Below are 26,212 nucleotides of genomic sequence, written 5' to 3' on the forward strand. Positions count from 1 at the left end.
TCAGAGTGCAGCCACGAGGAAAGAGAGGAGCTCGGTTAGGAGCTGATCGATTATTTCCTAACAGAGTGCAGGAGTCTCCTCACATCATGGCTAACCGTTTCAGATACTTCCCGCTGAGCACACAGTACAGTACACATGCTCACCACGGGCCCGGCCAGAGGCCCGCCACCGAGGTCTACGCTGAAGTGAAACAGGATCTGCGGGTGTTCTCACATGTGGTTTCTGTCTCTGCCGTGCCAGAGAAAATTGGTAAGCGGAACTACTTCAAGTTTGCGGGGAGAGTCCGAAGCTGAAATAGGAATCCCCTACCGCGGAGGGGAGGGAGGCCGGGAGCCCTGGCAGGTTCTTCACAGTAATCCAAGACCCCTGCTGAGCTGCCGGCTTGTCTGTTTGTCCTGGCAAACACCGGCAACAAGGAGCGGGAGAGGAGGAGGGGCAACATATCACAGCAATCATGGAGCACGAGGGGGTGCCGTCTCTGACAAGGCCGTTTTATTCACTTTGTGAAACATGAACAGGGTTCCCACACATTTTCATGGACAAAATTTCAAAACTTTTCCATGACTTTTCAAAGACCCTGTTTTTTTTTTTCTTGCTCCATTGCCCGGTATTTTTCAAACAAATAAGATTCAAAAAATCCCTTTTGGAATGTATGTTTTCTTCAAAAATCAGTGGTAAAATCGATGAAAAATGCAGCCATTTGAAGTTGTATGCCCCTCCCCTCAGCCAAAAGTGATCCCTTCATGTCTGCCCAAAAGAGGACATGAAGGGAGAGACAGAACGCGGGCAGAAAATAAAGAAACAAACGCAACTTTGTCACACGTCGACACGTTTCAGCTAAGACACATCATCAGCAACAGAAAATAAATTCACCATTATATTACATTAATGTCATTTAATATATTGCACGCAACAGATTTCCATAATTTTTTCAAAACAGTTTTTACTAGTTCCGTGACTTGAAATGTGATTGTGAAATTCCTTGACTGTGCCAGGTTTTCCATGACCGTGGGAACCCCGCATGTATCATTATCTAGGGAAACTTCTGCGTGCCAAACTTATCCCAAATTCCTCGAGGTAACACAGCACCGGAGCGTTTCAGCTCTGATATTCACAAGAAAAAAAAAAAAAACTACAAGATTCAAATGCCCCAACAAAACACCGGGGCTAAAAAAAGTCTCCTGACAGATAAACCATACGGAGGAAAAACAACACACACACAAGCTAACAGGTGTAACAACCTGCGCGCTGACTCGAGGAACAGCGACAGGATAAACATCCAGCAGCCCTAAACTGGGAATGCAAACAAACAACGTTGCACAAACAGCCCAAGAAAATACTTTCATCTCTGAGCGCAGAGCCGGAGCGAAGTTACACCGGAGCCACGAGACGTCTGCTGTCAGCCGCCGTAAACAAATCAGCTCTGCTCGGCTGCACCTCTCACGTCCAATAAAGGCAGTCAGCGTCGCCACTTGGCGGGATGCTATTATCAACGGCTCAAGAGAGTACACGGAAACACGGACACTTTGGCAACTTGATTCTGGCAGTATGTAGTGTAATGTCTCAAACATCATCATCCTCAGTGTTTTCATGTTTATACTGGGCACAAACGCTGTGTGAAGCTCACACAGAAACGCACAGTATTGTTACAGCTGCAGCTTGAGCTGATTAAGAGTCATTTTGAAACAGACCTTTCTGAAGCTGTTTAGGGAAACTCCAGGGAAGAACAAGACTGACTCAGAACCGACTGGATTTACAGAGCTGATAACACACTAAAAACTTTTAAAGAGACAGTTCACTCCTGACAGACTCCTGGTTGTTGATGCTTCAGAAGATTTATACAATCAGCACAGTTTCAGGGTGAACAGATTAGTGTCACCAATTCAGTGCCTGACCAAATGTCTCCCCTTCTGTTCCTGAGATATGATGCTGAATAAGAGCCAGAAAGTGTTTTTGCAGAACATCATGGTGTCACAGTGAAGTTGACCTTTGACTTTTAAATATAAAATGTCATTAAATCATTGTTTTTTTCCTATCAGGGCATGTATAGACAAGAACGACCCTACTTTTCTTTGCTTTTTAAAAAATCCACGTTCATATGTTAAAACTGTGAAATGATCATGTGTAAACGGATCCGCAAAAACAACTGAAAACACAGTAGTACGCACGCCAGGCTAGTAGTAACTTTGAAATGACACATCGTAACAGAACACCACGCATATTCGCTAAGTGCAGCCGTAACATCGTTGCCAGTTTACACGGTAACAGAAGAGGCGGCGCTTTCAAAAGATTTCACTCTTGAGCCCGGTTTCAAAAGTTTGCGTTTTTATGCCCTCAAAACGTTATTGACGAGTGAACAAAAGGCAAACCTGCAACAAGAGTTTAACATTTCATGCAAGATCTGTTGCCGTGTTAACAGCCCCTTAGACATTTTTTGTGAAATTTGGTCTTAAGTAGCATGTGAATTAACTAGTATGAGACAGACAAGATGTCGACCACCAAAATCTAATCAACACAAGTTGAGTCCAAGTGGACGTTTGTGCCAAATCTGAAGAAATTCCTTAAAGGCATTCTTAAGATATCCCATTCACAAGAATGGACAGATGGACAAATGGACAAATGGACAGATGAGCTGTTGTGAGTTAAAAAGAAAATAGTTCTTACATCAAACTGCTCACAACAAGGTCTGTGGATTAGCCTGAGTAACCAGGTCATGATTCAGGGAAATAGACATTGCTATTGAGGTTTCAAATGTGGGGTTTTTTTTTGGCGCTTTGAGCACCACGAGCCAAGAAGAAGGCAGAAATCTCAAACACCCGGCAACTCACACTGAAACATTCTAGACTTAGAATAGCTCTGATGGTAGATTTTGGGGTGAACTGTCCCTTTAAAGCCAGTCTGAAGTCACTGAACCACAAAGGCGCTGCCCTGCAAACTGACCTGACCCTCTGAAGACACTGTTTGAGTAGTCAAGCATAGAGTAGGAAGACTACTTCCAGTTTCCCCGTGTGAAGCGGAAAATTAAGCATCTAATGAAGCAGATGGGATGATCCGTTATGTTTTCAATTGAATCCTCCTTTCATGCAAGCCGTTCATCCGCTCTTTTTGCAGAATAGAAGTGAAAAGCCCCCTGCGTCTCATTCACACTCTACAGTGATTAATCCTGAAATCTCACAGTCTTTTATGGTACGTCTTTGCTTCCTGTACCATTACAGCACAGTTTTTACACTGATCCATCGTAGAACAGCGGTTTATTTCATTTAGAATAATAATAATCCCACTGAACCATAGCACAAAAGACAGGAAAAGACAAGTTATCCCCACCGTGGCTGAAGCTGTAGACAACATGTGGTCTTGGGATAATGCCAATCTGAGAAAAGACCCAACATGGGATGATGGGTTTTACATTCAAAAATAGGGATTATCACATAATTACCAAATTACTTATTCTGGATAACTAGGCCGTGAGATTTTGAGATAATCTGTTGAACACATCTGCTTTTGTCATTCACAGAAATGAAGCCAGCTCTGTCTCGTCCAGCCGTCAGCATGCGGCTCGTACTCTGACACCTCTCGCTCTCGCCTCATCCCTCCCTCCAAAACCACGACGCCCTCGTAATCTGCCGCTATTATCACGACGATAACACATTCTCCGCTCGCATCATAGCAAGAGACAACCAGCTCGTGCAACATAATGACTTTGCTTCAGCTTGAGAGGAGGTAACTCCGTGACGGCCGCGGTCACGAGACGTGCAGGGACACGAGGGAACAAAAAAGCGAGTCAGTGTGGTGGAAGTCTGGCCTCGGTCACATGCTCGCTGTGTTCCTGTCCATGACTGAGCAAATGAGGGTCATTAATTCTGTGGAATTCAATCAACATTCTAGAGTGTCACCGAATTTAACCTCTCAGATATCCTGCGAGACGTGAAGGAGGCACACGGAAGCAGAGAGACACACAACACAAGCAGATCCAAGTCTGTATTAGCATTTCAAAAGACTGGATGCTTATAATCTGTTTGCCATTGACTGAAAAGATGGTTAGCATGCAGGCAGCGTTGATTACAAACCGCTATCAGTTTCTATCTGCTCTCAGTAAGGTATGTCTGACTAACACTGACTCAGACCCTTATGCCTGATTCACATCTGGCCTTTACCTGTTGCGTTTTTGTGCTGGTGTTACTAGGCAACCACAATGACCAGATCCTGCACGGTCAGTAAATAAACCTGCTGTTGATGATTGCATTAGCTGCGGTGAGCTTATCTAGCTGTTATACACCGGGGGTTTTCAAAGTCTGACACTGTGGGATCACCTCAGATAAAGTCAAGACAAGTGCTTTGGGAGACTGGCAGCATTAAAGGTATGCTGGGGTTGTGTGTGAAGGGTTACTGAGTAGCAGGTGGCATCTTATATGATAGCCTCGGCCACCAGTGTGTGAAAGGATGCATGAATGAGTGAATGAGACATGCAGTGTAAAAGCACTTTGAGTGGTCAGAAGATTATAAACGAACTATACAAGTGCAGGTCTATTTAGTCTTTATTTTGCTGTGCAGTAAACACACAGATCTGTATAAAAAATCTGCATTAAATTGGTCTGGCTCTAACTGAGTGTGAGAGGCTGTTCCCAAAATAGTGCATCGGTCACAGAGAAATGGAGATCTTGGTGGGTTTATGAGACTCTTCGAAAGAGGAGAAATCACGGGGAGTACCATCAGCTGATCCAGGAGCTTCAAGGCTCATTTTAAAATGAGTCAGGGATCGACTGACAATCTACTGCCAATCGTCGGACTTATTTACAGTTAAATGTTAAAAATTCGTTGAGGCGAACGAAATCTATTTTTAGAATACTGATGAATTATATTTACACAATGCATTTATAATTCATTAACATTTTAGTTTGGGGGCCACATACAGTCCAATTAGACGTCAGGTGGGTGGGAGCAGTAAAACCATCGGATATTTCGCAGTTCATTAAACTCTGATACAGTAAAAATGAAATTAAAAATGTCAGTTATTGCTAGGAATAATGGAGCTATTTTTTTAATAGCACCTTGATTTTTAGTCATTCCAAGATGGATATGTGGGAGTTTTACTTTTAAATCTTTTTACATGAATACTTTTTTTTGTCTGTATATAATTACAGATGTCCTCAACAAAAATGTACTAGTCGATTTCATGAACTATCTATTTCATTTCATTTCCAGCAATCCAAAAAAAAAAAAAGAATTAGAATACTAGTCGGGCACTAGTATAAATGACTATTTTTGAAATTTCATACTTTGCAAAGTCATCCAGCAGGCCAGATTGGACCTTTTAGTGGGCAGGTTTTGGCCTACGGGCCATATGTTTGATTTAGATATGCCTTTCAGTGTTTCTGTAGCTTCTTCTTCTCTTGTGATGTGTGATTACACATTTCACCTCAGTGAATCTCACTTCTCGCTGTTTCAATGACCTGATTTCCCCACTGGTATCAGCGTTTATCTTGCATATCACAAGAGCATGCTCAGAGCTGAGCTGCAAAGGCCTGACTTTGACAGGAGGAATAAATGACACTGGCATATTGCCTGTTTCCTCCCAGGAGACTCGACTGTTTTTTTTAAGACGTCACTGAAAACTAACAAGAAGCCAGAAGTCCTACTGTGGCAAAGCTGTCTATTGATGAAATGAAAAGGAGTGAAAAAGCGAGTCCTTTCTTCTTCTTTGAAATGAATTAAGTACTCAAGGTGTTAACAGTCCCTTGAAGGCACATGAGGTGGTTGTACCTCTTGTTTATGAAAATCTCCAAGGCGACACAAAAGGCCGTTGTAGTTGACTGGCAGCTTAGATTTCTGGCTAATGCAGCACTATGCTCTGCTGATACAAGAGATGTGACTGGAAAAACCGCAGAAATACACTTAAATATCTAGACAAACTTCACCCTGACAACCCTGCATTTAAATGATTTTAACTGATATTAACGCACATGCTGTGAGCTCCGTAAGCAAGCAACACACCCATGAGGCTCGCCGTGCTCAAGCACACACCTCACATCTGAGAGCTCTTGACAGGTGCCATCATCGCTACCAATATTCTCTCTGCAGCTGTCACGAAAAACCACCACCACTTTTCTGGGACGGAAAGAGAAGAAGAATCTGTGCGCAACTCTCAAACGTTTATCTCACCCACAACAAACAAGTCTTCGTGGTAATGAGGGTCTTGCATAATTAAAAGAGCGGAAGAAGCAGTTGTTGTCACCATTTAATGTCGTTCTCATGGTGTCAAGCTCTGCTACCAAGCAGCTTTTCCTCAGAAAGCGATTATTTGAGAAATAGTGCGTTTCTATTGCAATTTACCTTACTTAGAGAGTAGTTCACAATGTTTAAATGAAATAAAGTAAATGCATGACTGTGTACTAAGCATGTCCATTCAGTTACATGAAGAGAATGACGTGAATCCTAAGTAGCAGTCTATTTGTTATATTTCTGCACTTTAAAAGGGATAAAGTTGTAAATCATTTGTTAAAAGTATGCTTAGAGACCCTGATAAAACTGACAGTTTGCCTGGCATTAGCTGCATGACTAGAGTCAATAAATCCATTATACAGACAGCTGATTAATCATTTGTCATTTTATGTCATTGTAAATTACCACTATCATGATATGGGTATCATAATAGCGTAAATGTTGTCTTTTCCTGGTTTTAAAGGCTGCCTTACAATAAAGTAATGTAATTTAAAGCAGACTGGTGTGTTGCTTTTACCCAGCTAGTCATTACATCGTCATTACTGCTGATAATTTATGATAGAGTAAGGAGCAGGAATAAGTTCCTAAAACACGGATATGAGTAAGCGTTTTAGCACTTACATCGTCACAAAGTCAGTGGGTTTTTTGAATGGGTTTTTGGTTAGAAGCCTGAAATAAGGTCTGTGTTTCACACAAGCTGAAGAGACTTTCACATTTTGTTATACATTACAAAATACGTCAGTAAATACTTCACTCTTGAATTTTGAAGCCGACAGATGTGTTAAAAGGCAATTGCCAAAAAGTGGCTTTACAGCCTCGTTATGGTGGTGATATAAAGTCACGTGACCATAGTGTAGTTCACTTAGCCTAAAGTTGGATTAAAACGTCTGGTAATTGCATTTGCACTTCAAAAATCCTCAAAGTGGTGTTTATCTGTGAAAATTACCTTGCTGAACAAAATGTGTAAGTATCATAACCACAGAGCTTATTTCCGCAATGATCCAAAATCCGATGGAAAAATCCCATCAGCTTTTTGGCGAGGGAACTATGGCGATGTTAACTTCTGTGCTGGCCTACAAAAATGTATCCCTGGAGCACTCTACTATAAATACAATATATTTTGCTATTAGTCAGTTTAAAGTTATTAAATTTTATTGCAAGAAAAAAAATATCAGCCCAACATTTGTAAAGACAACAAAACCCCTTTTTGTAATATAAGTATGTAAAATTATATGAAAAAAATTCCTGTCAAGTGATAATACAAATTGACTAAAAAACAGCAGACATCCAGCAGCACAAAAACCATTAACAGCTATTTATTAGCCGTCCCCACACTGAGCACGTGCCACAGGAGCACCTGCTTAACATTTCGGACCAATTTCACATGAATAACTGCTTATAACACATTTAATAAACCCCAAATAACCTTCTGAACTATACACCGTCATTGAAATAAGTTATATTAAACTTAAAATTATTCAAGCAAATAGGAAAGTAGGCTACTTTACCAGTAGTCACGTCTGTGTGGTGGAGCTCCAGAGCAGGTTTCCCCGCCCTGTCTCTACCTGTGACCCGCCAGGCAGGCGGACCTACCGGCAGGAAACTCCCTGGTTTCACCGTGGCCTCGACAGCCCCCCCTCCTACTCTCCCTCACCTCAGTAACCCATTTATGCGACTACATGAAAACCCAAATCACGCCACAGCGGTTTCAAACGGCTGTTCGGCATGTTTCTTGGCGTACTGGTTGTTTTCAGAGGCTGGGAGTGCTACAATGTATCCGTCCGCGTCAACTCTGCCGCCGCAGGTTACAGTTTACAGCTGAGCTGCGGTGCACCAGCCGGGGTAATGCGGATCCAGTCAACCGTATGAAACATAGTTGACTTTTTACTGTCTCACAGAGGCTCTGCGAGTTTCTGCGTGACACAGGCGCTATGATAACGTGTCCACGACCAAAGCGACAATGTAACAAACTCGACACTGTGGCGAAAAATTCACAAATACGGTTAAACTTCCCCCAGAGTGTGTTTGTGCGTTGGTGCGACCGCAGTTTGAGGGCATTCAAATGAAGTTGAAAGCGTTCCCTTTCATACAGGTAGCAAAGACAGCAAGGGCGTGTTCCCAAGTCTTTCTTTAAAAACATGCATTCAGCCCCAACAACAGCCTTTGTCCTGTGAGTATAAAAATAGGCAGACACGGTAACCTACATTTTATAGGCTTCACGAATCAATATAGGACATTATAGCATGTAAGGCAGAGAGCTTCACACACTACTGAGCCCGCACACTAACATCTGCAGAATACATATGACCGACACTATCGCCCGCCTTATTTAATTATAACTCACCCTTTATCGGTGGAGATATCATTCCCGTGGTTGATCATTTATCCAGAGGTTATTAAATAGTTTGCCCCAGAGCTCACGGTAGGCTACAGCAGGAAGCAGCCCTTTGGTGACCGGAGGAATCACCCTGGCAGTCAGGAATTTCACAGGGGGCAGAGCTTCTCAGCATATGGGGCTGTAGTACGGAAATATGGCGCTAGGGGGGGGTGTCTGCAACACGTGAAGGCGCCACCAATATCACACACAGCAAGTACAAGTGCTTATTATTGAGTTGGTTAATTACAGTAATGTGTTGTATACAAGGGCGTAAATTAATCCACTGGTTCTCACAGTGGGCACCAGGAGGGGCCCCAATGAGGGTAGGCTTGCTTTAAATTCTTCATTATTAGTTGTTAAAAATCCAAAAATGAATGGCAAAAAAAAAAATACCAAAACACCAAGACCCTCCCTCTGATTTTGTGTTAAGAAATATTTATATTTACATAACATGTGCTTATGGGTTTTCCACAAACTATCAGTCACCTTGTAAAAATGTCTTAAAATTTCAATTCATTTTTCTATTTGACTGCAACAAACTTTTTGAAAAGATGGAAAAATTGCAATTGCATATTTTACACCTTTAAAAAAGTGAACCTACAAACCATCATACTTGAATGTATGACACGCCTTAATCTGATTATATTGCGCTCTTAATTTTTGCCCCAAATGCGTCCAAAAATCCGAAGAGCTATGGTCCATAAATTGATGTAAGTGCACATTTAAGTGCCTAAGTGGCCATGACTTTAATTCCCAAAAACCATCACTTTCTTCTTGTCATTACACGGTCAGATACTACGGCAACTGGGGGAAAAATGATTTTAATCATTAACTTAAAGCTCATTTAAAAGTGACTGCAAAAAGCACTGATGTTATAGCATGGAAAGATTAAGTATATATCTAACACTTTAAAATAATATTGTAATTCTTTTGTCACTGCTGATAATTTGTGAATGAACACCTCCTGTAGATAAAAACTATTAGGAGCCAGTGATGTCGCTCTAAACAAGCAGATGGGAGCGGAGAATGGCAGCATCTCACACTGCTGCTGTTTCCTCAACAAGTCTTAGATTTGCTTAACATCAATGTCAACGTTCAATAAAACAAGCTGGAACATCTTCTGTTGTCACCAAGCACACATATCACACCAAACCGAAAAATTGACTTTTTCTACAGAGGTTTTTTTTAAATATTTAGACAAGAGTCAAAGCTCCTGCTATTGTGCCGTCCACCCACTCTCAGGGAGTGTTTTGGTCACAGCTCATGAAGTCGAACAAGGTAAACAGTTGTCAGTGATACAACCTCTCACACACTCGAAGCAACAGAACAGAACAGTGGAGTGATAGCAATCTGGCCTGGACACAGTCGGTGAAAGAGACACAATGAAGTCACCGAGGCCTTGGAGCAGCCTCTTAGAGGAGAATGTAAACAAATATCTCTCCTTTCCATCTGTAACGTCTAGCCCTTTAATCAAGGAGACCACAGATTTATTTGATATCCGACGCTGACCCTCCTCTGCTGCTATATATGCTATAACTCACTGTAAAGTGTTACAGGAAGAGCTCGGGGGCACTGGTATTTTTATTGGCATCAACTACAGGAATGCTTTATTGCTCGAGTGTCTGCCAAGGAAGAGATATTTAAGAGTTGCGATATTTAGAGATATTTGTATATGTGGCTTACAGGAATAAGTTCACAGAATATATGATGCTCAGCCTGTTATCCACTTTTGGAATAATAGTTATGATTTCCACTAAAGTGTGTCTCTAAGCCTCCTTAAGTTAACTCTTTTCAAAACAGATTGATAAAGTCTGCTGATATTTGTTTTATAATTTTAAAGCAGATTCGTACTTTTTTATAATCTTTGTTATTATTGTATGTATATTGTGATATTGTTTTGTTGTATGGTTTGTTTGTTGAAGTTGTAGAGTCTGGATTTATCTACTGTACCAGAATAAAATCATTCAATTTATTACATTTTTTTTAATTTCATATAATCTATGTAGAGCAGTGGTTCCCTACTGATCCATCTACGGAGTCCAGATTTTGTCCTTAGTCATTAGTTCAAGGTCTACACATACGATAAATTACCACATATTAAATTCAACCATATTTGCATATACTTAAACATTTTAAACAGAACTTGCAGATCTCCTCACTTCACCGTTTACAAAATCCTCTTTGTGATGATCACGTTAAGTAAGACTAACTTGGTTTACTGAAGTTGCTAACACTGAGAGAGAACAAGGTAATTACATTTTTGAGTTGCAACAACTTCACAAAATTCAGTAAATACAGCTACATTTCAAGGAAACTTAAAACTTAGGGTAAATATATATTAGGATTTATTATTATTTATGTATTATGTATTTATTATCTATTATTTTACAGTGCATATACAGTATGACACTACAGCCAGCAACCGGTTAGTTTATCTTGGCATAGAGACTAATGGGAAATGAAGTGAAAAAGCAAATTTCCCCAAATTGAGCTTTAATGTGTCATAATTCAAAAAGGATGGGAATTAATGTAAGAACGCAGCCAGAACAGTACAGATGCTGCACCTTGATTGGCTGACAGCATCAGCATCAAAACGCCTGTAAAACTGGCAGTTCTTTAAATAATGCTTTTCCTTTAAACGTTATCACAGAAACTACATTTGACCGGTTAACATTTTAACATCTCATGCATGTGCACAAGCAGACACTATTTCCAATTCCTCGTGCACCTTTCACCTCAATAAGTATATCTGGTTACACAAAATCAATTAAAACATATATCTACACCAACTGATTTCACATTACTCTGCTGTTGCTGCCATCCGTCCTCTATTGTGTCACGAGACAAAGAGGGTCTCCACACCAGTTCATTCAGACTCCAAACACACACACGAAAGTTCAAATCACAAGGCAACAGATGCCTCCAGCAATTACACGGCTGTATATGAATCAATATTTTGTCCTCCTTTGAACTGCATCCTTACACACACAAACACACATGCACGCACGCACGCACACACACACACACACACACACACACCCTTAGATATATCTCATCCCCTCCAGAACACAATGGAGGTCATGACTGGGACATGACCCCTTTTTCTCCCCATGGAGAGTCAAATAAACAGCAATGCTGCGTCAAGGATGGGGGATGGAAGCAGAGATGTGTGTTTAATTTCTAACAATGTTTGTGTGTGTACGCAGCTTTATAGAAAGTAAAAAAGGAAAAAGAAAAGAAATTGCAGATTAACAAATTGTTATGTACGCAATATTAAAATACACTCTAGTAAAACTTTATTTATGTATTTATTTATTTATTTTAAATTCAGGAGTGGTTCTATTAATATTTATATTCTAGTAGATCCATAGGCTATATAAAAATAAGAGACTAAAGAGTTTTTTTAGGGGGTTGTTTTTTTATTTTATAATTATCTTGATTCTTCACGGATCAACAACATCTTTTGTCATGATGATTATCTCGCAGTATGTGTGTATCAGCAGCTGTCAAGCATTCTAGTTTAAGATGAGTGCGCCACCATGTGGCACTCTGCTGCTATTACATGAGCTGGACACTTAAACAGGCATTTCAAAACTCTCCTTTGTAGCATGTCTGCTGGATTTTAAACCTCTGATGTTTTAAAATCTAAAATTTAATCATAGTTTTTTGTGCCAAATCGCTTGCTTGTTCATATGACACTTTTAAATTATGTTAGCTTGGTTAAAACTTTTTGAAAAAAGTTAATTTAAACAAGTGATTAATTCAACTTCTTTTTAAAAATCAATATCTGCAAGTAAACAAAAGACCTAAATGTCCGGATGTGTGAATCAATCAGCTGCGGTGAAAGCAGTGAAATCAGATTACACAGCTGAATGGCAGCGCGAGGTACCCTTGTAGGCACGCGCGTCGTGTGACGGCGAACAGCAGCAGCAGCACGTGCTGTCACTTTTTCACGTTTATTCAAAGTGTGAGGCGCGCGCAGATGGCCCCCATTGAAAAGGCGAGGTGGGGGCCCCTGAGATCAATTCAATTTGGTGTCCGGAAGATGGATGGATTCCTCCCCAAAGACACGGAGTTTATGAGTTTAGAGAGGTTTTTGGTAAATAGAGGAGAAAAATGAACGCGCGTAAAAATGAAGACGAAGTGGGAAGAGATGCGGCTTATGAGAGACCACACACACGCATATGCATACACACACACACACCTACAGAGAGACAGAGAGAGAGAGAGGTTGTGATATTTTTCAGTGCACTTTACAGTCAAACTGATGAGATTCTCTGTTCGGGGGCCAATTACATTCAGCATGTGACAAATAAGGCTTAAAGGCCCCAGTCCCAGTGGGTGCATGTATATGCTACTGTATGGTTATGGTGAAGGCTGGATCAAAATGACAGAATAACCTGGGCCCCCTCAGGGGCCCTGCAGGTCTTAGGTTGACCAGTTCTGACAATAACATTTGTGATATTTTGATTAACTGCAAATTTGTGCAGCAAAGTGCACTACTAAAGTACAATATAATACTTATATTTGTACCTAATTAATACTGACGACGGGTAATTTTGCCCAGAGGGCTGCCTAGCAGATTCAACGAGCCTAGCTAAAAATATAAGGACACAAGAAAGTTTAAATGCAAAAAAATAACTTCAATTCTTAAGCTAGGAAGGGCTCTTTTTCTCTCTTTTAACTGCACCATGGGCTCTAGAAACTTGCGTTTTTAACTTTTTTAGCTGACATTGTGTGGAACAAACAATCAATCGAGAAAGTAATCGATTATCACAGTAAAAACGTGGCGAAGTTTATGTGGAGAGACAAAGGAAAATGCCGTCCATGACATAGTATGGACAAAAAAAGATGCAATTCAAAAAAAAATATCGCTAGATTATAATTATTTCTGAAAATAGTCACTGATTGCAGCCCAATGCCACCACACAGGAGTATATTTTTGGGGAGAGGGTGCTCCCCTCAATGTTAAGAACATGTGCATTTGTACACCTAAATATAAATAGGAAAATAGCAGAAAACTGACAAAATTAGATGCCATGAACTGATACGGCAAAGGAGGAAATTGGTGCAGAAAACCTCATTAGAATGCAGAAAATAAGGTGTTTAGTGCTATAAATGTACTGGCAGAGGAGCCCCTGAACCCCCACTTCATGTCTGTCCCCCTAATAATGAAACAAAACCTGCGCCTTTGTGCGACCACTCTGTTCCGCAATAATAATAAAATGAGGAATGATAAAATGTTTTGGGGATAAAGTTCAAGACGGGGCACTGATGAGCAAGTAATTCATTTTTCAGTCATAATAAGAGAGGATTAAAGTTGAGATTATGTCTTTCTGATTCAGTAATTATAAATCTGCATCTTGCCTGTGTGTGTGTGTGTGTGTGTGTCCTCTGAGACTCAAAAAAGAGACAGCAGGATGTTGAATAAACTCCCCTCCTGACTCACACTGACTCACAACCAATGAGGCGTCCACAACAAAGGCCCAACAATTGGATTTAAAAGATCTTAACCAAATTGAAACCCAATGAATATCACCGTTTTAACTCGCCAGATTGGGCCGTGTGCCGGAGCCTAATGCATGCACACACACCTTATGACAGGCCGGCGGTACAGATGGTCAGAGCGTGAGTCTGAATGAGAGGGGGACCATCCGCGGCTGCTGACGCATTGTGGGGGGACGTCGTCTTCAATACAGCACTTAATGAGAACAGACTGACTCTTTCTCCCTCCCCTCCCCTCCCCTTCGCCTTCCTCCGTCCATTCTATTCCTCCCCCCTCCTCCTCCTCCTCCTCCTCCTCTCTCTCTCTGATTCTCCACTTCTCCTCTCCTCTGCCCATTTCCATCTGTTTGGAGACAAAGGGCCACGAGCCAGCTCGAGCCCCGGGACCCTGCTGGTGAAGTAGGCAGGGATAATACGGCCCATCCCGGGGGCTGCATTTCAACACATGGACCAGGCTTTGTACTTCTGCTGCACGAGCACCCTTCACACACACACTCACAGGGGTGTGCACGCTTCACGCACTCCCACAAACACACACCTCTATGAGAGAGGAAAGATGGGGTGGGGGTGGAGGGGGGGCACAGCGCTGCAATATTGACGGGGGAGTTCTCGCCTTGAACATGAACACTTCCATAATACCCAACGACGTGGAGAATAAAAGAGAGGGCGAAAAAATGAGGCAGCACCAAAAGCCCCAAATGTTGTTCCTCGTACTGTGAACATATGGCTGTTTGTTGTCATACTCTTTCTCCCTGTCCAATTTACACAGAGCTAGTGAGCTCTCAGAATTAAATGGGTGTGTGTGGAGCCCTCTGTGTGTGTGTGTGTGTGTGTGTGCTCCTGGCTTTGACTGTACCTGAATGATGATGAGGAGAAGGATGTCCTGACGCTGATAATGGCCGCTGTATAATCCCCTGCTGTCTGCACACACCTCCTGACATATGGTCACTCCTCGGCCTCCACCATTACATAAGCCTACGGTGCACAGAGAGTGGGGGGGTTGTGTTGAAACGTGGTACTTTCTCACACACACACACACACACACACACACATACACAAGCATGCACCGGCAACACTGTCAGCCAGGCTGTTCAGTGCCCTCAGCAGTTTGGGCTTCGCCTGTCACTTTTCTCTCCCCTGCCCCTTCTGGGGGTTTGTAAAGAATAAATTGAAGAGGACTGATGCTACGGAAGCTTTTGGGATGAGGAGCACAAATGGCCTCGCGGTGCTTCACGGCGACGTACAGATGGACTCCTCCATTCAATAAGCTTGAGCAGAAGTCTATCTCCTCGCCATGCCAGAAACGCAGAGCTTGTTTTGTGTTCTGAAGAGGGCAATCTGTTGATGCAACATATTGGGGTTCTTTTCTTTCTAATTTTTTTTGTTGTTTTTTTTTTTTTTTGTAAAAGCATTGACATAGTAGTAATATCGGGCCTGTCAGGTTTGAAAGAACAAATGTTCTGAGAGAAATCGAATGCTCACCAAACATTTAAATGTTAGCGTTAAGTGTGTCTGATGTGACGGAACAAATTCAGAGTTTATTTTGTGATTTATGTGATGGCCCTCTGCCATTGTGACAGATTTATACTTTTAAACTGCATACATCAATGAAAAGGTGCAAGTTGGTGCACAGTTTCCCAGGGTGACATGAATTGTCAGGGCCAGCCGCCTTCCTACAGAGAACGTAAGCTGCTGCCCATGCCTCCACCCCCTAAAAAGATTCAAACATCTATTGCTATTCACCTTAACGTGTTCATCAGTCAGTACATGGACATGATGGTAAACAGAGTTGAATTATTGTTAGTCGGACTAAATTGGACTTTTAATATACACCTAAACATGTTTGTTCGACTGAAATCAGACTAAATCAAATTTCTTGAAATCGGAATAACCAACTAGATAATGCGGTTCAGAATCGAGCTACTCGTCATGCAAACACCTCAGACAGACCTGAACTGGCCGAGGTGTTCTGTGCACGCTCCCAGTCGCCATGGCAATATGTATGACGGGCGAAGAAGTGGTGCAAAACTGGTTAGGCATCTAAAAAAGTTAAGCTCTGAGGAGGGACTTTTTTTATTTTCTCTTGGGTGAGGAATAACTTTAAATGGTATTATTTTGTATTTATGTTACATAAAAAAGTCAAATTCCGTCCAGACCCTTCAAGGTTTGGGTCTGTAACAATGCCACAGAAGCTAAGCAACGTTCTGCTGCGAACGGGGCAGCAGCAAAACATATTTTAGCCACCTAAAAAAAATCGCTATCAGTTTATTTGTACACTGTATTTTAATAGTTGCTCCTGTTTACCTTACACAATAGCTGATGGAGGCAGCGGTAGACCGGCAACTCTGCTGTTCAGTAGAATAAAATAGAGTTACAAATCCCTGTCAGAAATAACGGATACAAACCCTGTCAGTAAGGGCTGTTTTACCACAAGGTAAAGCAGTGAAAATACTCTAAAAATAGGCTATGGCCTTTTTATCTGGCTAATTAATAAAGGCAAAGTTTACGCAATTTGATTATATGTACATGACATGGCAGTTTTCTACCCTGTAGTTATGTTAATACACAGTCTGATTCACTCTTAGCGACTAGTTTGTTGGCTGTTCTGGTTTGTAATAAGATGCTAATTTTTTGTGGGATGGGGTGGGGGGTGCCAGAGGTAGCTTGCCCAGGGTGCTGATTGTGCTAGGTTTGGCCCTGCAAATTGTCACTAACGTTACTGTTGAGTGTCAACTTGAATGAAAAATTTGGGCACTTACGACTTACGACGGAAAAAAGGGGAGAAAACTGGAAGGGAATAAAAGAGTTAACCTGCTTAACTGAACACAAACACTCACACACAAACAGTCATAGTACCCATTGCTAGCTACCTGACAGCAAATGTCTGTAAATTTGGTTTTTTGACTTTTTTTGATGAATTAACACAAACAGTCCAATGGTCAAATTGGTGTAAATAAACCAAGGAAGAAACATGCTGAACAATGGCTACTTCAGCATCACTGTAACAAGATAATGACACATTATATTTCACTTCAGTCAGGTGCTTTACACCTGTCCCAGAAAACAACAAACAAATTGGTAAACAAAACACTGACATGTTATCACCTTTTAAGCTAATATGGCAAACTTGGTAGGAAACAGTTGCTTGTTTACACATTTAGCAGTTAGCAGAAATAAGCATTAGTTTATAAGTTGTGCTTTTGGCTCCAAATTTAAGTCCAATATTAACTGTCTTTTATCTGTTTTCGGTCTTGACCGACTCCTGAGGGAAATACGTGTCTCTTTAGCTGCTAAATACCCCAATATGTTCACTAGTTGGTTGCTAACCATGTTTGTCTGCTGTTTGCTGCAGAGCACGTTGTGTATTTTGGGTCTTCAGACCTTTTTGAGAGTGAGAATGAACCAAAACAGTAAAGTTGTCAAGAGCTAAAAAATAAATCAAACACATGGGCGGATTATGAGACAAGGGGTCACTGGACACAGATATGTTAAAGGCCCCACCACCACAAGCAAGACACACATGCTTTGTGGTTGTTTTGCTATTTGTTTTGTTATTCTACGCCTTTTTGACATTGTTTTGCACCTTTTTGTGTCTTTTAAGGGTCATTTTTATATCTGTTTTGGTCATTTTCCAAGTTTTTTTTAGTTATTTTGTGTCACTTTGCAGTTCTTTTACATATCTTTGTGGTCTTTTGGGGTCTCTTTGTGGTATTTTTTGAGTGTCTTGCTGGTTAGTAATTTGAGTGACAATTTGCAGATTAAGGCCAGGGGTGTTCCTAAGATTTTGGATCCTTGGGACTGTGCCCATTTAGTAAGCCATCCAAGACTGAAACTGGCTATAAAGCTATGAGTGACACCTTTGATATTGTCACGTTGTTTTCAAAGTGTCATTGTTATGATTAAAATATCGACTACAGCTTCTTTAAAGACACAATTAAGTGACAATAAAAAATTGTCTAACAGTAGCTAACACAAACTAACACTGGTCATATCACAGGAGCTAATGCAAAAACAGCAAAGCCAAAAAGGGTACTTAAGTCAACAAGGGTGAGTTTTATTGCTCCAGATTTCAACTTTTTATTTGAAAGAGAGCAATGTGTTATATCTACTTGAAGAGTTACAGAGTCTCACTTTGTAATTCACTTTCAAAAATCGTCAGTCTGACTTATAACTGCAGCCTTGTCACCACACAAACTTTCTCGGCCTGTGTGGGTGCAGCTGAAGGTAAAACAAGAAACGTCAGGCAGATGACTGACAAACTGACAGATGCCAAATAGAAAAAAAAGGCACACAAGAGGCCCTTGAGCTGAAAAGGAAAGAACATTTCATGCTACCTTCAGTCTCCACGGATAAAAAGATTTGAAACGAGAAATGTGGTTTTGCTAAAACCTCACTGCAGCTGCCACCTGAGGACAGACTAGATAGATGGATAGATAGATAGATAGATAGATAGATAGATAGATAGATAGATAGATGGAAACGAATGTTTCCAATCATCGATATTAGACATGATGTATTCTGTATCTTGCCTTCAATTGGTACAGCTTAACTGCGGCATTTCCAGGGTGAAGGGTTCGATTCCCACTGGGGCCAGCCATGCTTGTGTAAAAACAGAAAAGGTTCACTCATGATAATCTAATGTGCTTTGGATAAAAGCATTCACACATCCTCCACATCTCCTGTTCTGTAACTCGACTACAAGCTTTTTATAGCGCAATCGATGGGCCCGGGCGTATATATCACAAATGAATATAAATATTTGGATCTTTTTGTTCATACCATTTGGCAATATTACATCTCGGCGCTCACTCGCTCATAAATTTCCATCTCTCCCATCCCTCCTCTCTCTCTGGGTTTCCCACGGGAGGTGCCAGACGGCCAGTAATTTGGTTGTCTTGGCTCGTCTGGAGTAACACCTGCCCCCTCTCTGGGGAGGGAGAGAGCCTTTCAGCCAGGAGCACACATGTAGGCTACCACTGCCTTTAGCTGCTGACCACAGTGTGTGTGTGTGTGTGTGTGTGTGTGTGTGTGTGTGTGTGTGTGTGTGTGTGTGAGAGAGAGAGAGAGAGAGACAGAGAGAGAGCGGGAGAGTGTGAATGTATGGGGAGAGTTTTCTGTATGGGTTTGCACTTATTTTATCATGCATTGTGTGTTTGTACAGTAGGCTAAATGTGTGTGTATTTTCATCTGTATGCTAAACTGGGTTTGCACTTATTTCACCTTTGCATTGTGCGTGCATGTGTGTGTGTGTGTGTGTGTGTGTGTATACAGTACTGCTAAATGTTGTGTGAATTTATGCTGATTTGCATGAGCGCTTCTCGCACCCCGCGCGTGTACGTGTGCGCGCGTGTCCCCGTGAGCCTGACGTCATCCTGTGCCGCATCCATCATTCCCATCAGCTGAATATCAGCAGCTGTCGCGACTCGCTGCTGGCTCATTTTTCTCCGACATTACAAACACGAATAATGTAACTTTCTTTTCAACATATTTCAAAACAGGAAACGTTTTTTTTTTTTCAAGTATTTCCGTTTTAATTAAAAATAACACCGGAAAATATGAAAAGTTTGTCCATTAGAAACCAGCTGTCACACGACACCTCTACTACAAAAGATCTGCATAAAGCAACAAGTAGCCTACACAACCCTGAAGAGACAAAAAATCTTTGGATAGAGGATATGTTTTTTTTTTCTTCACTATAAAATTACTTATTGAATTTCGTAATACAAAGCAGAGACAAATAAATAAACCAAAATATAACATCAAAACATTGAAGAGAATAAATTCAGACTATTTTTCGAAATTATTATTTTTTGGTAACAGCAAAAAAACAGGGTTGCTTCTGAATCATAACCCCTTGGTGGTAGAAACTGTTAATCATTCTTAACATGATTACATTATTCTGTCTTTTTATTTTTTTTTTATTTAATGCAAATTTCTTAAGCAGCCCGAATTCTTATTCTATTCGAGCAACCTCTTAACACAACAATTTAGGGAAATAGACATTTATGGGGCCATTGAACCCCATCTTGAAGTGCTTATCGTTGCTATTGATAGGCAATAGACGTGACATTAATAACAAAATAATAATGACATACATCAAACATACATCAAACCAATAACTTATGCTATGGATTAACAGAAAGTGCCATTTTTTAAAGAGAACACCATCACTTTCCAAGTTCAGTTTCACAGCCTAAAATATAGAAGCAACAAACAATATACATTTATACAAAAAGACGCCAGCCTATGATATCAACATAAATAAATTAGCCTTAAATATTAACACAATTAAATAAATAATTCCATACACTTTTAAAAAAAATGATTAAGGTCACAATTTTATATGTCATAAGTGGCACTTACGCATTTTTTTCTTCCTTTACGGAAAACATCGTCTAAACTAGATCTAAAGCAGCTATCGTTTACATCCTTTCATTTCGATGTGAAAACGCCCCCAGTGTTTGTTTTAATCAGACCTCAAATTGATATATTAATGACATTTGGACTAATATCATTTATTGGGACGATTTTTAAAGTTTCCCTCAAAACCAAATTCTTCATGATATCCCTCCGCATTTCTCTCCTACGTCACCTCTGGGAGAGAACATGAATGCCCGCGGGGCTCGTGCAGGCGGCCCATGCTCCCCCACTGTATTTCGGATAATAATCATTTTTCTCATTATTGCATCTAACAGCTCAAACGACTCTGCGCTTGTTGCTTTTGTTCAGTGAGCGGTCTGGACTGAAAGTTGAGGCTTTCACTCGGAGCAACTTGAACACCACTACCGCCATCGCAATACCCAACACTGGACTCACACTGGGGGTCAACTCAGTCAACCTGAAGGTATGGCAAAATCCCAGCATCCGGGGACAAGATGATTTTATTTTGGTAGGGGAAATTACATCATAATGTTCTGATTTTTTTTTCTGAAATTAGCTGGTTTTGTCAGTAATTAAAACAACATGGGAGCTCGTGACACAGGTGTTAAGACCGATATCACTACGCCGATATTGTCTTTTTATATCAGCCAGTTTATTAAAACATAGGATTACGTATATTCCATTAATTAAATGTTAAATTCCGTTTTTTCTCTTACGTGACTTGTGTCATGTAGAAGAAATAAGTTCCTAAATCCACATTTTCCAAACGGGAATTAATATATTAACTATAAAAGGTTGATGGGAGCTCGTGACACCGGTGTTAGATTGTTATTGTCATTTTATATTAACGATTTTATTCCAACTGGGAGAAAAATATATTGCATTGATTCATTCGGGTTAATATTTTATTTTGTGACTTTCTCATGGGAGAAAAAAAGTTCAGCACTATTTTTTTCACCCAGGAATAAACAAATTTTAATGTCAGAACAAAATATCAGCTGTAAAAAGCTTTAGGCCTACAAACATCTGCTTTAAAAATCCCCCTCATCAGTCGACCCCAGCTGCCAACCTTGCCATACCCAACTGACGCCCTGCACGCGCTTGAGTCCAATCAACCCAAACCAAACCATTCCTGTCTCTCTCTTTTAGACATCCAGCACGTGATTGAGATAGGAGATGTAGCATATAGCCAGTCTGAGGATCTCGATCTTGGAGAGTTTCTTGTCCGGGGGCAAGGTGGGGAGTAATTTCCTCAGCTCCGCGAAGGCCACGTTGAACGCCTCCACCCGGATCCTCTCTCTGGTGGCGTGGGCCGAGCGGTACTTGGCCGTGGCCCTTCGCCTCCTCCTCTTCTCCTCCCTGCTCAGGGGCTGGTCGGCTTTGCATTTGGCCCTCTCTTCGCCCTCCGCCGGCTCGTCTGAGGTGCAGCCGGCCGACTTGAGGCCATTGAGCATCGTCTCCGGATCGGACTGAGTCCAGGAGAGGTCCGCCTCAGCCTGGTCCGGGCTCAGCATCATTTTTATTCTCTGGTGTTGAAACTCACTCCTCCTTAAGAACCTGTGCTGTGGACAAAAACAACTGTTAAAAACATTGTTTTTATCCCAACCCAAGGTAAACTGCACTTGAATTTGTATTAGAAATAATTTAAAATTATAATCCAAAAATGTGCGTTTTCTTCTCGATCGAAATTCACAAAAATAATGACAAAATGTCAATTAAATGTAATTGTTTTTAGTGTTTTCTACCACCCCGAGGCCCCAGCATGACAGATCCCACAGCGGGAGCCTGTCTGGATGCCAGGGCCCCCCCATAAATCCAAATGCAGACTACGTTTGTTGCATAATAACATTAAACTCTATAAATAATAAATGCCTGGAAATTTCCTTCTAATGGTTCATGTATTAAAGTCTAAAAAAGAGGTGAACAATTACATACACAGTAACGCGTTTGACTTGTCCTATTTTGTTTACACACGATTCTTTTTTATTCGTTAATACCTAAAAAGGAATAATGCAAGTTTTAGATGAAAAAAACTCCTTTTTTGTGAATTAACATAATCAGAATCGGCCATCTGTCACAGTGTGATGAACACATCTGCTTGGCTGAGGCCACAGTGACTTGACAGCATGGAAGCATAAGACGGAAAAATAATGTTGACATCTGCTGGACATGAAATCACTGGCGCTATTGTGCTTTTTAGAAAACGAGTTAACAGCTATAGAAAAAAATAGCTGATGGAGACACAAACATTTAAAAACTAATTTTTCAACTGACTGTAAAAAAAATAAATAAAAATAAAATAAAATCCAAATTTGGGACTCACCTTGATAAAGAGTTGGGAGGCAAAATCTTGTGGAAAAGAACTTGAAATCGCTCTTGCGCGGAGCCTCAACTCCAAATTAACTCATATTCCACCGCAACAACCATCAGATGTTCGGGAGACGGACCTTCAGCTTCACGGAAAATTAAATGAAATTTTTAAAAAAGAAACTAATTGTACTTTTTTTTCAAGGTTGAAACTTGCGACATGGGAATCGCGCGGGGGGGGTCAAACGTCAAGCAGGGAAATGTTTCTGCACATCGGAACAGTCCTCAAGTCTTACAGATGATTAGTCGATTAAAAGAAAAAAAAAAGACGATAATAATGATGTGAGCAGGGATCAGTGAGCCCCCCCCCCTGTGATCCCAGCGATGGAGAGACAATAGAAGAGATGGGCAGATAGTGGAGAAAGTGCAGCCGGGGCTACTGGTCCATCCGCCTGTGGAAGATGGGGATAAAGGGGCGAGATAAGCGCGGCTCTCCCGTGTCAGGATGGAGCGGATCGGAAGGCAGTTGACAGATAATCCCCTCTCTCTGTTCTCCTCTAGTCTTTCTTCCACCGAGTGTCATATGCGAGATAAGATCCAAACGATCCCGACTAATAAAGGCTCACTTCAGGGACGGAGGGGATGGAATATATTTGAGGAATGGTATTGTCTAACGCCGCCCCCTCTCTCTCTCTCTCTCCCTCTCTCTCTCTCTCTCTCTCTCACACACACACACACACACACTCACAAACACACACCTCCTCCCTCTCTCTTCACGCCCCTCAGCCCTCAAGCGCTCTCCCTCCCGTGGGAGTAGTGGGCAAAGGGAAAGCAGAGATGTGTGCATGATAAAAGATGGGGAGAAAAATAAATAAATACGCGTGTCCGCCTTTGTCAGTTCGTGCACGTGTTTTTTGTTTTTTTTTGTGTTTACAATGATGATTAAAAAATTAACTACGTTTTTCAAAGTGAAGGGAGAGGAAGAAGGATGGAGATTTACAGCTTAAAACAAGTCCGGTATGATTTAAAGTCAAAAGTTGGTCCTAAAATGTCTTTATTTCGATGTTTTGTCATTTAAGATAAGATGAGATAAGATAAGGGATCATTTTCCCAGAGGGGACATTGGAAAAGCAGCTCAGTGAGGGAGGGAAATGGGAAATTCAGACATAGCCTATTGGTCTGTGTACTTCTGGCTTTGGAAAATAATAAAAGCTTCAAACTTTAAAATAAATACATAAAGGTTATGCACAGAAAGAGACCGATACAGCATCAGTGTTTTTGATTTATCATATCGTTTGCTGTCATTAAAAAGAAACTTTTTCCAGATTTGATTGGTTTCCTTGATTTGTTCCCTTAGCGACACTGTGAATATACTCGACGTGTGTGGTTTGTAGACACTGAACGTAATAATTCATGAGTTATATTTTGCTCAGCACCCACTTTTTGTCATGCCTGTGGTGATTTGTAGTGTTTACCGTATGATTTTGTTGTTTTTTTTTTAAGTTTTGTTTGTTTGTGAAACAGCTGACATCCTGAGAGGCGAGACAAATTTCAGAATTATTTCTGACAATTAAGTGAAATCTAAATCTAAATAAATAATTATTCCTTTTCTACATATGACTGATTTATGAGTTGCTTTTAATAGTTTTTATCAGGCTTAGATGTGTGCAATTGGCTTTGAGCGCACCTTTTTCTACAGTAATAAACACCTAAATGCTTGATTCCAATTCAAGTTACTTTTAAAGCGTTAATAATCAAGAAGACCTTTTAACAGGAGCAAATGTCAGAGTTGTTAGTCATTTGAAAGACAGGTAAGATTAAAAAAAATAATAATTTTACCCCCAAGGGAAAAAAGCAACAATAAAGCAAGAAAGATAAAAGGAAAATAAATCCTTGAAACATTCTGTCTAAAACCTACAAATCTGAATGTGACCTTTTTCATATTTGATTTCTGTTTTCCTCCTCTCATCTTGACACATCACTACCAGTGTATTTGCAGCTGCTGCAATAGTTATATATAGAGAAGAAGGGAGACAGGAGAAAAGAAAAGACTGGGGAAATCTGAAAGTATCTGGAGGTCAGATCCAAAACTGTTTTTTTAAGTCTCTCCTTGTATCAGCCTATGCTGTCTGAAATTTAAATGGAGCTTTTTTTTTGAACAGTTATTTATGTTTTTCTTTAGGAAAAACAAAATGTATATACTGTTTAGCCCAGTGGTTTTTTCAACTTCAGAAGGAGGAAAAACAGAAACACAAAGTTCTGGTAGAAAAATGTGTATTGACTTTCACTTGTCTTTGCTATTTTTGGGCAAAATATTGGAAAATTCGACCTCTTTGGGCCTCGACCAGCTATTGAAACAAACAAAAAAAAACAATGAGAGAAGTCTGGAGGAGAAATGTCTTTTTGAAGGAGCTGCTAGCGACAGAGAAACATGACAAGGTGCCCTGAACAGGTGCTTAGTTTTTTAAGGTTGAGGACCACTAGGATTTTTAGCAGTGCATCATATTTTACTTTAGTATTAAAGTTTCAAAGTATTATTTAAGTATTTAGATGTTGGATATTAATCTGCCAATTAACTATAGCTATCAAAAAATATAGTTTTAGTACAGTATGTCATTATAAAATTAGGTTGAGAAGAAATACAAAGTAGCACAAAACAGAACTACTCAAATGAAGTTGAGTGTCGTACATATCTTCTTCGGCAGGATGCAAAACCCAGAGTTGTCCCGGTTCTCAACACGGGGGAGGCTGAGCTGGCAGCTAGCAGCTCACTCCATAAACTGCACTAAACAATGGTGCTGACAGAGCGAACAGTGTTAACCAGGGGCAAACTATATGCCTTTTGCAACAACGCCATATCAGCAGCAACCGTTGCATGAGTGCAGTGCAAAGCAGAAGCAATGAGCTAGACAGTGGGATACACACATACGGTAAAATGCACGTGAGGCCAGACTCGATTATCACAACAAAGAACACAGAAGCTATGAAAACACACACGGAGGTAGCATGACATCATGCTCTGCTCAGGATGCCACATCTCCATATCTTTACATCACTTTGAAAAAGCCAACAGTAACTACAAATACCGCCACGCAGTTGCATGCCAGTCAGGTTACACTTACAGTTCACATCCATGTGTGTGAAAACATGACATCTTCAGATGTTGCAATCACAAGAATGAGACGGGTGCAAGGTCACAGTGACCTTTGACTTTTGACCACTAAACTCTAATCAGTACATTCCTCAGGCCACTCAAAAGTTTGCGCCAAATTTGAAAAAAAAATCCCTTTAAGTTTTCTTATGATTTTGGGTTCTCAAGAATGAGACAGATGGCATCAAAGGGACCAAAATTTAAATAGTTCACCATTGAGTCTAAGTGGATGTTTGGGCAAAATTTGAAGAAATTCCCTCAAGGCATTCTTG

At 40.7% G+C, this 26,212-nt stretch overlaps 2 protein-coding genes across 4 annotated transcripts in view; both read right to left on the reverse strand.

The window, feature by feature from the left end:
* Positions 1-8,706, reverse strand: part of LOC121962831 (vang-like protein 1) — a 66,552-nt gene extending 57,846 nt beyond the window's left edge. For both annotated transcript variants that reach the window (XM_042513142.2, XM_042513141.2), the window contains exon 1: positions 8,564-8,706. The gene's annotated coding sequence lies outside the window, so the exon portion shown is untranslated. The remainder of the gene's footprint in view (positions 1-8,563) is intronic.
* A 12,354-nt stretch (positions 8,707-21,060) lies between these two features.
* On the reverse strand, positions 21,061-23,439 carry LOC121962644 (helix-loop-helix protein 2). Of its 2 annotated transcripts, none has more exons than XM_042512873.2 (2): positions 22,806-23,439; positions 21,061-22,039 (listed from the first exon to the last, which is right to left on the reverse strand). In XM_042512873.2, the coding sequence occupies exon 2, from the start codon at positions 21,997-21,999 to the stop codon at positions 21,628-21,630; it is 372 nt and encodes a 123-aa protein (XP_042368807.1). In that variant the 5' UTR covers positions 22,000-22,039; positions 22,806-23,439; the 3' UTR covers positions 21,061-21,627. The 2 variants fall into 2 exon arrangements, with proteins under 2 accessions (XP_042368807.1, XP_087930854.1); XM_088074728.1 differs by having other exon boundaries at positions 21,061-22,044; positions 22,806-23,434.
* Positions 23,440-26,212: the final 2,773 nt, after the last annotated feature.

The sequence above is a fragment of the Plectropomus leopardus genome, chromosome 24 (assembly GCF_026936395.1).
Source record: "Plectropomus leopardus strain MGB_pleo_1.0 chromosome 24, ASM2693639v1, whole genome shotgun sequence".
Taxonomy (NCBI): domain Eukaryota; kingdom Metazoa; phylum Chordata; class Actinopteri; order Perciformes; family Serranidae; genus Plectropomus; species Plectropomus leopardus.

What these genes read in the sequence shown, in the direction of transcription:
- LOC121962644 (XM_042512873.2), bottom strand. Translation starts at nt 21,999, where the DNA reads ATGATGCTGAGCCCGGACCAGGCTGAGGCGGACCTCTCCTGGACTCAG.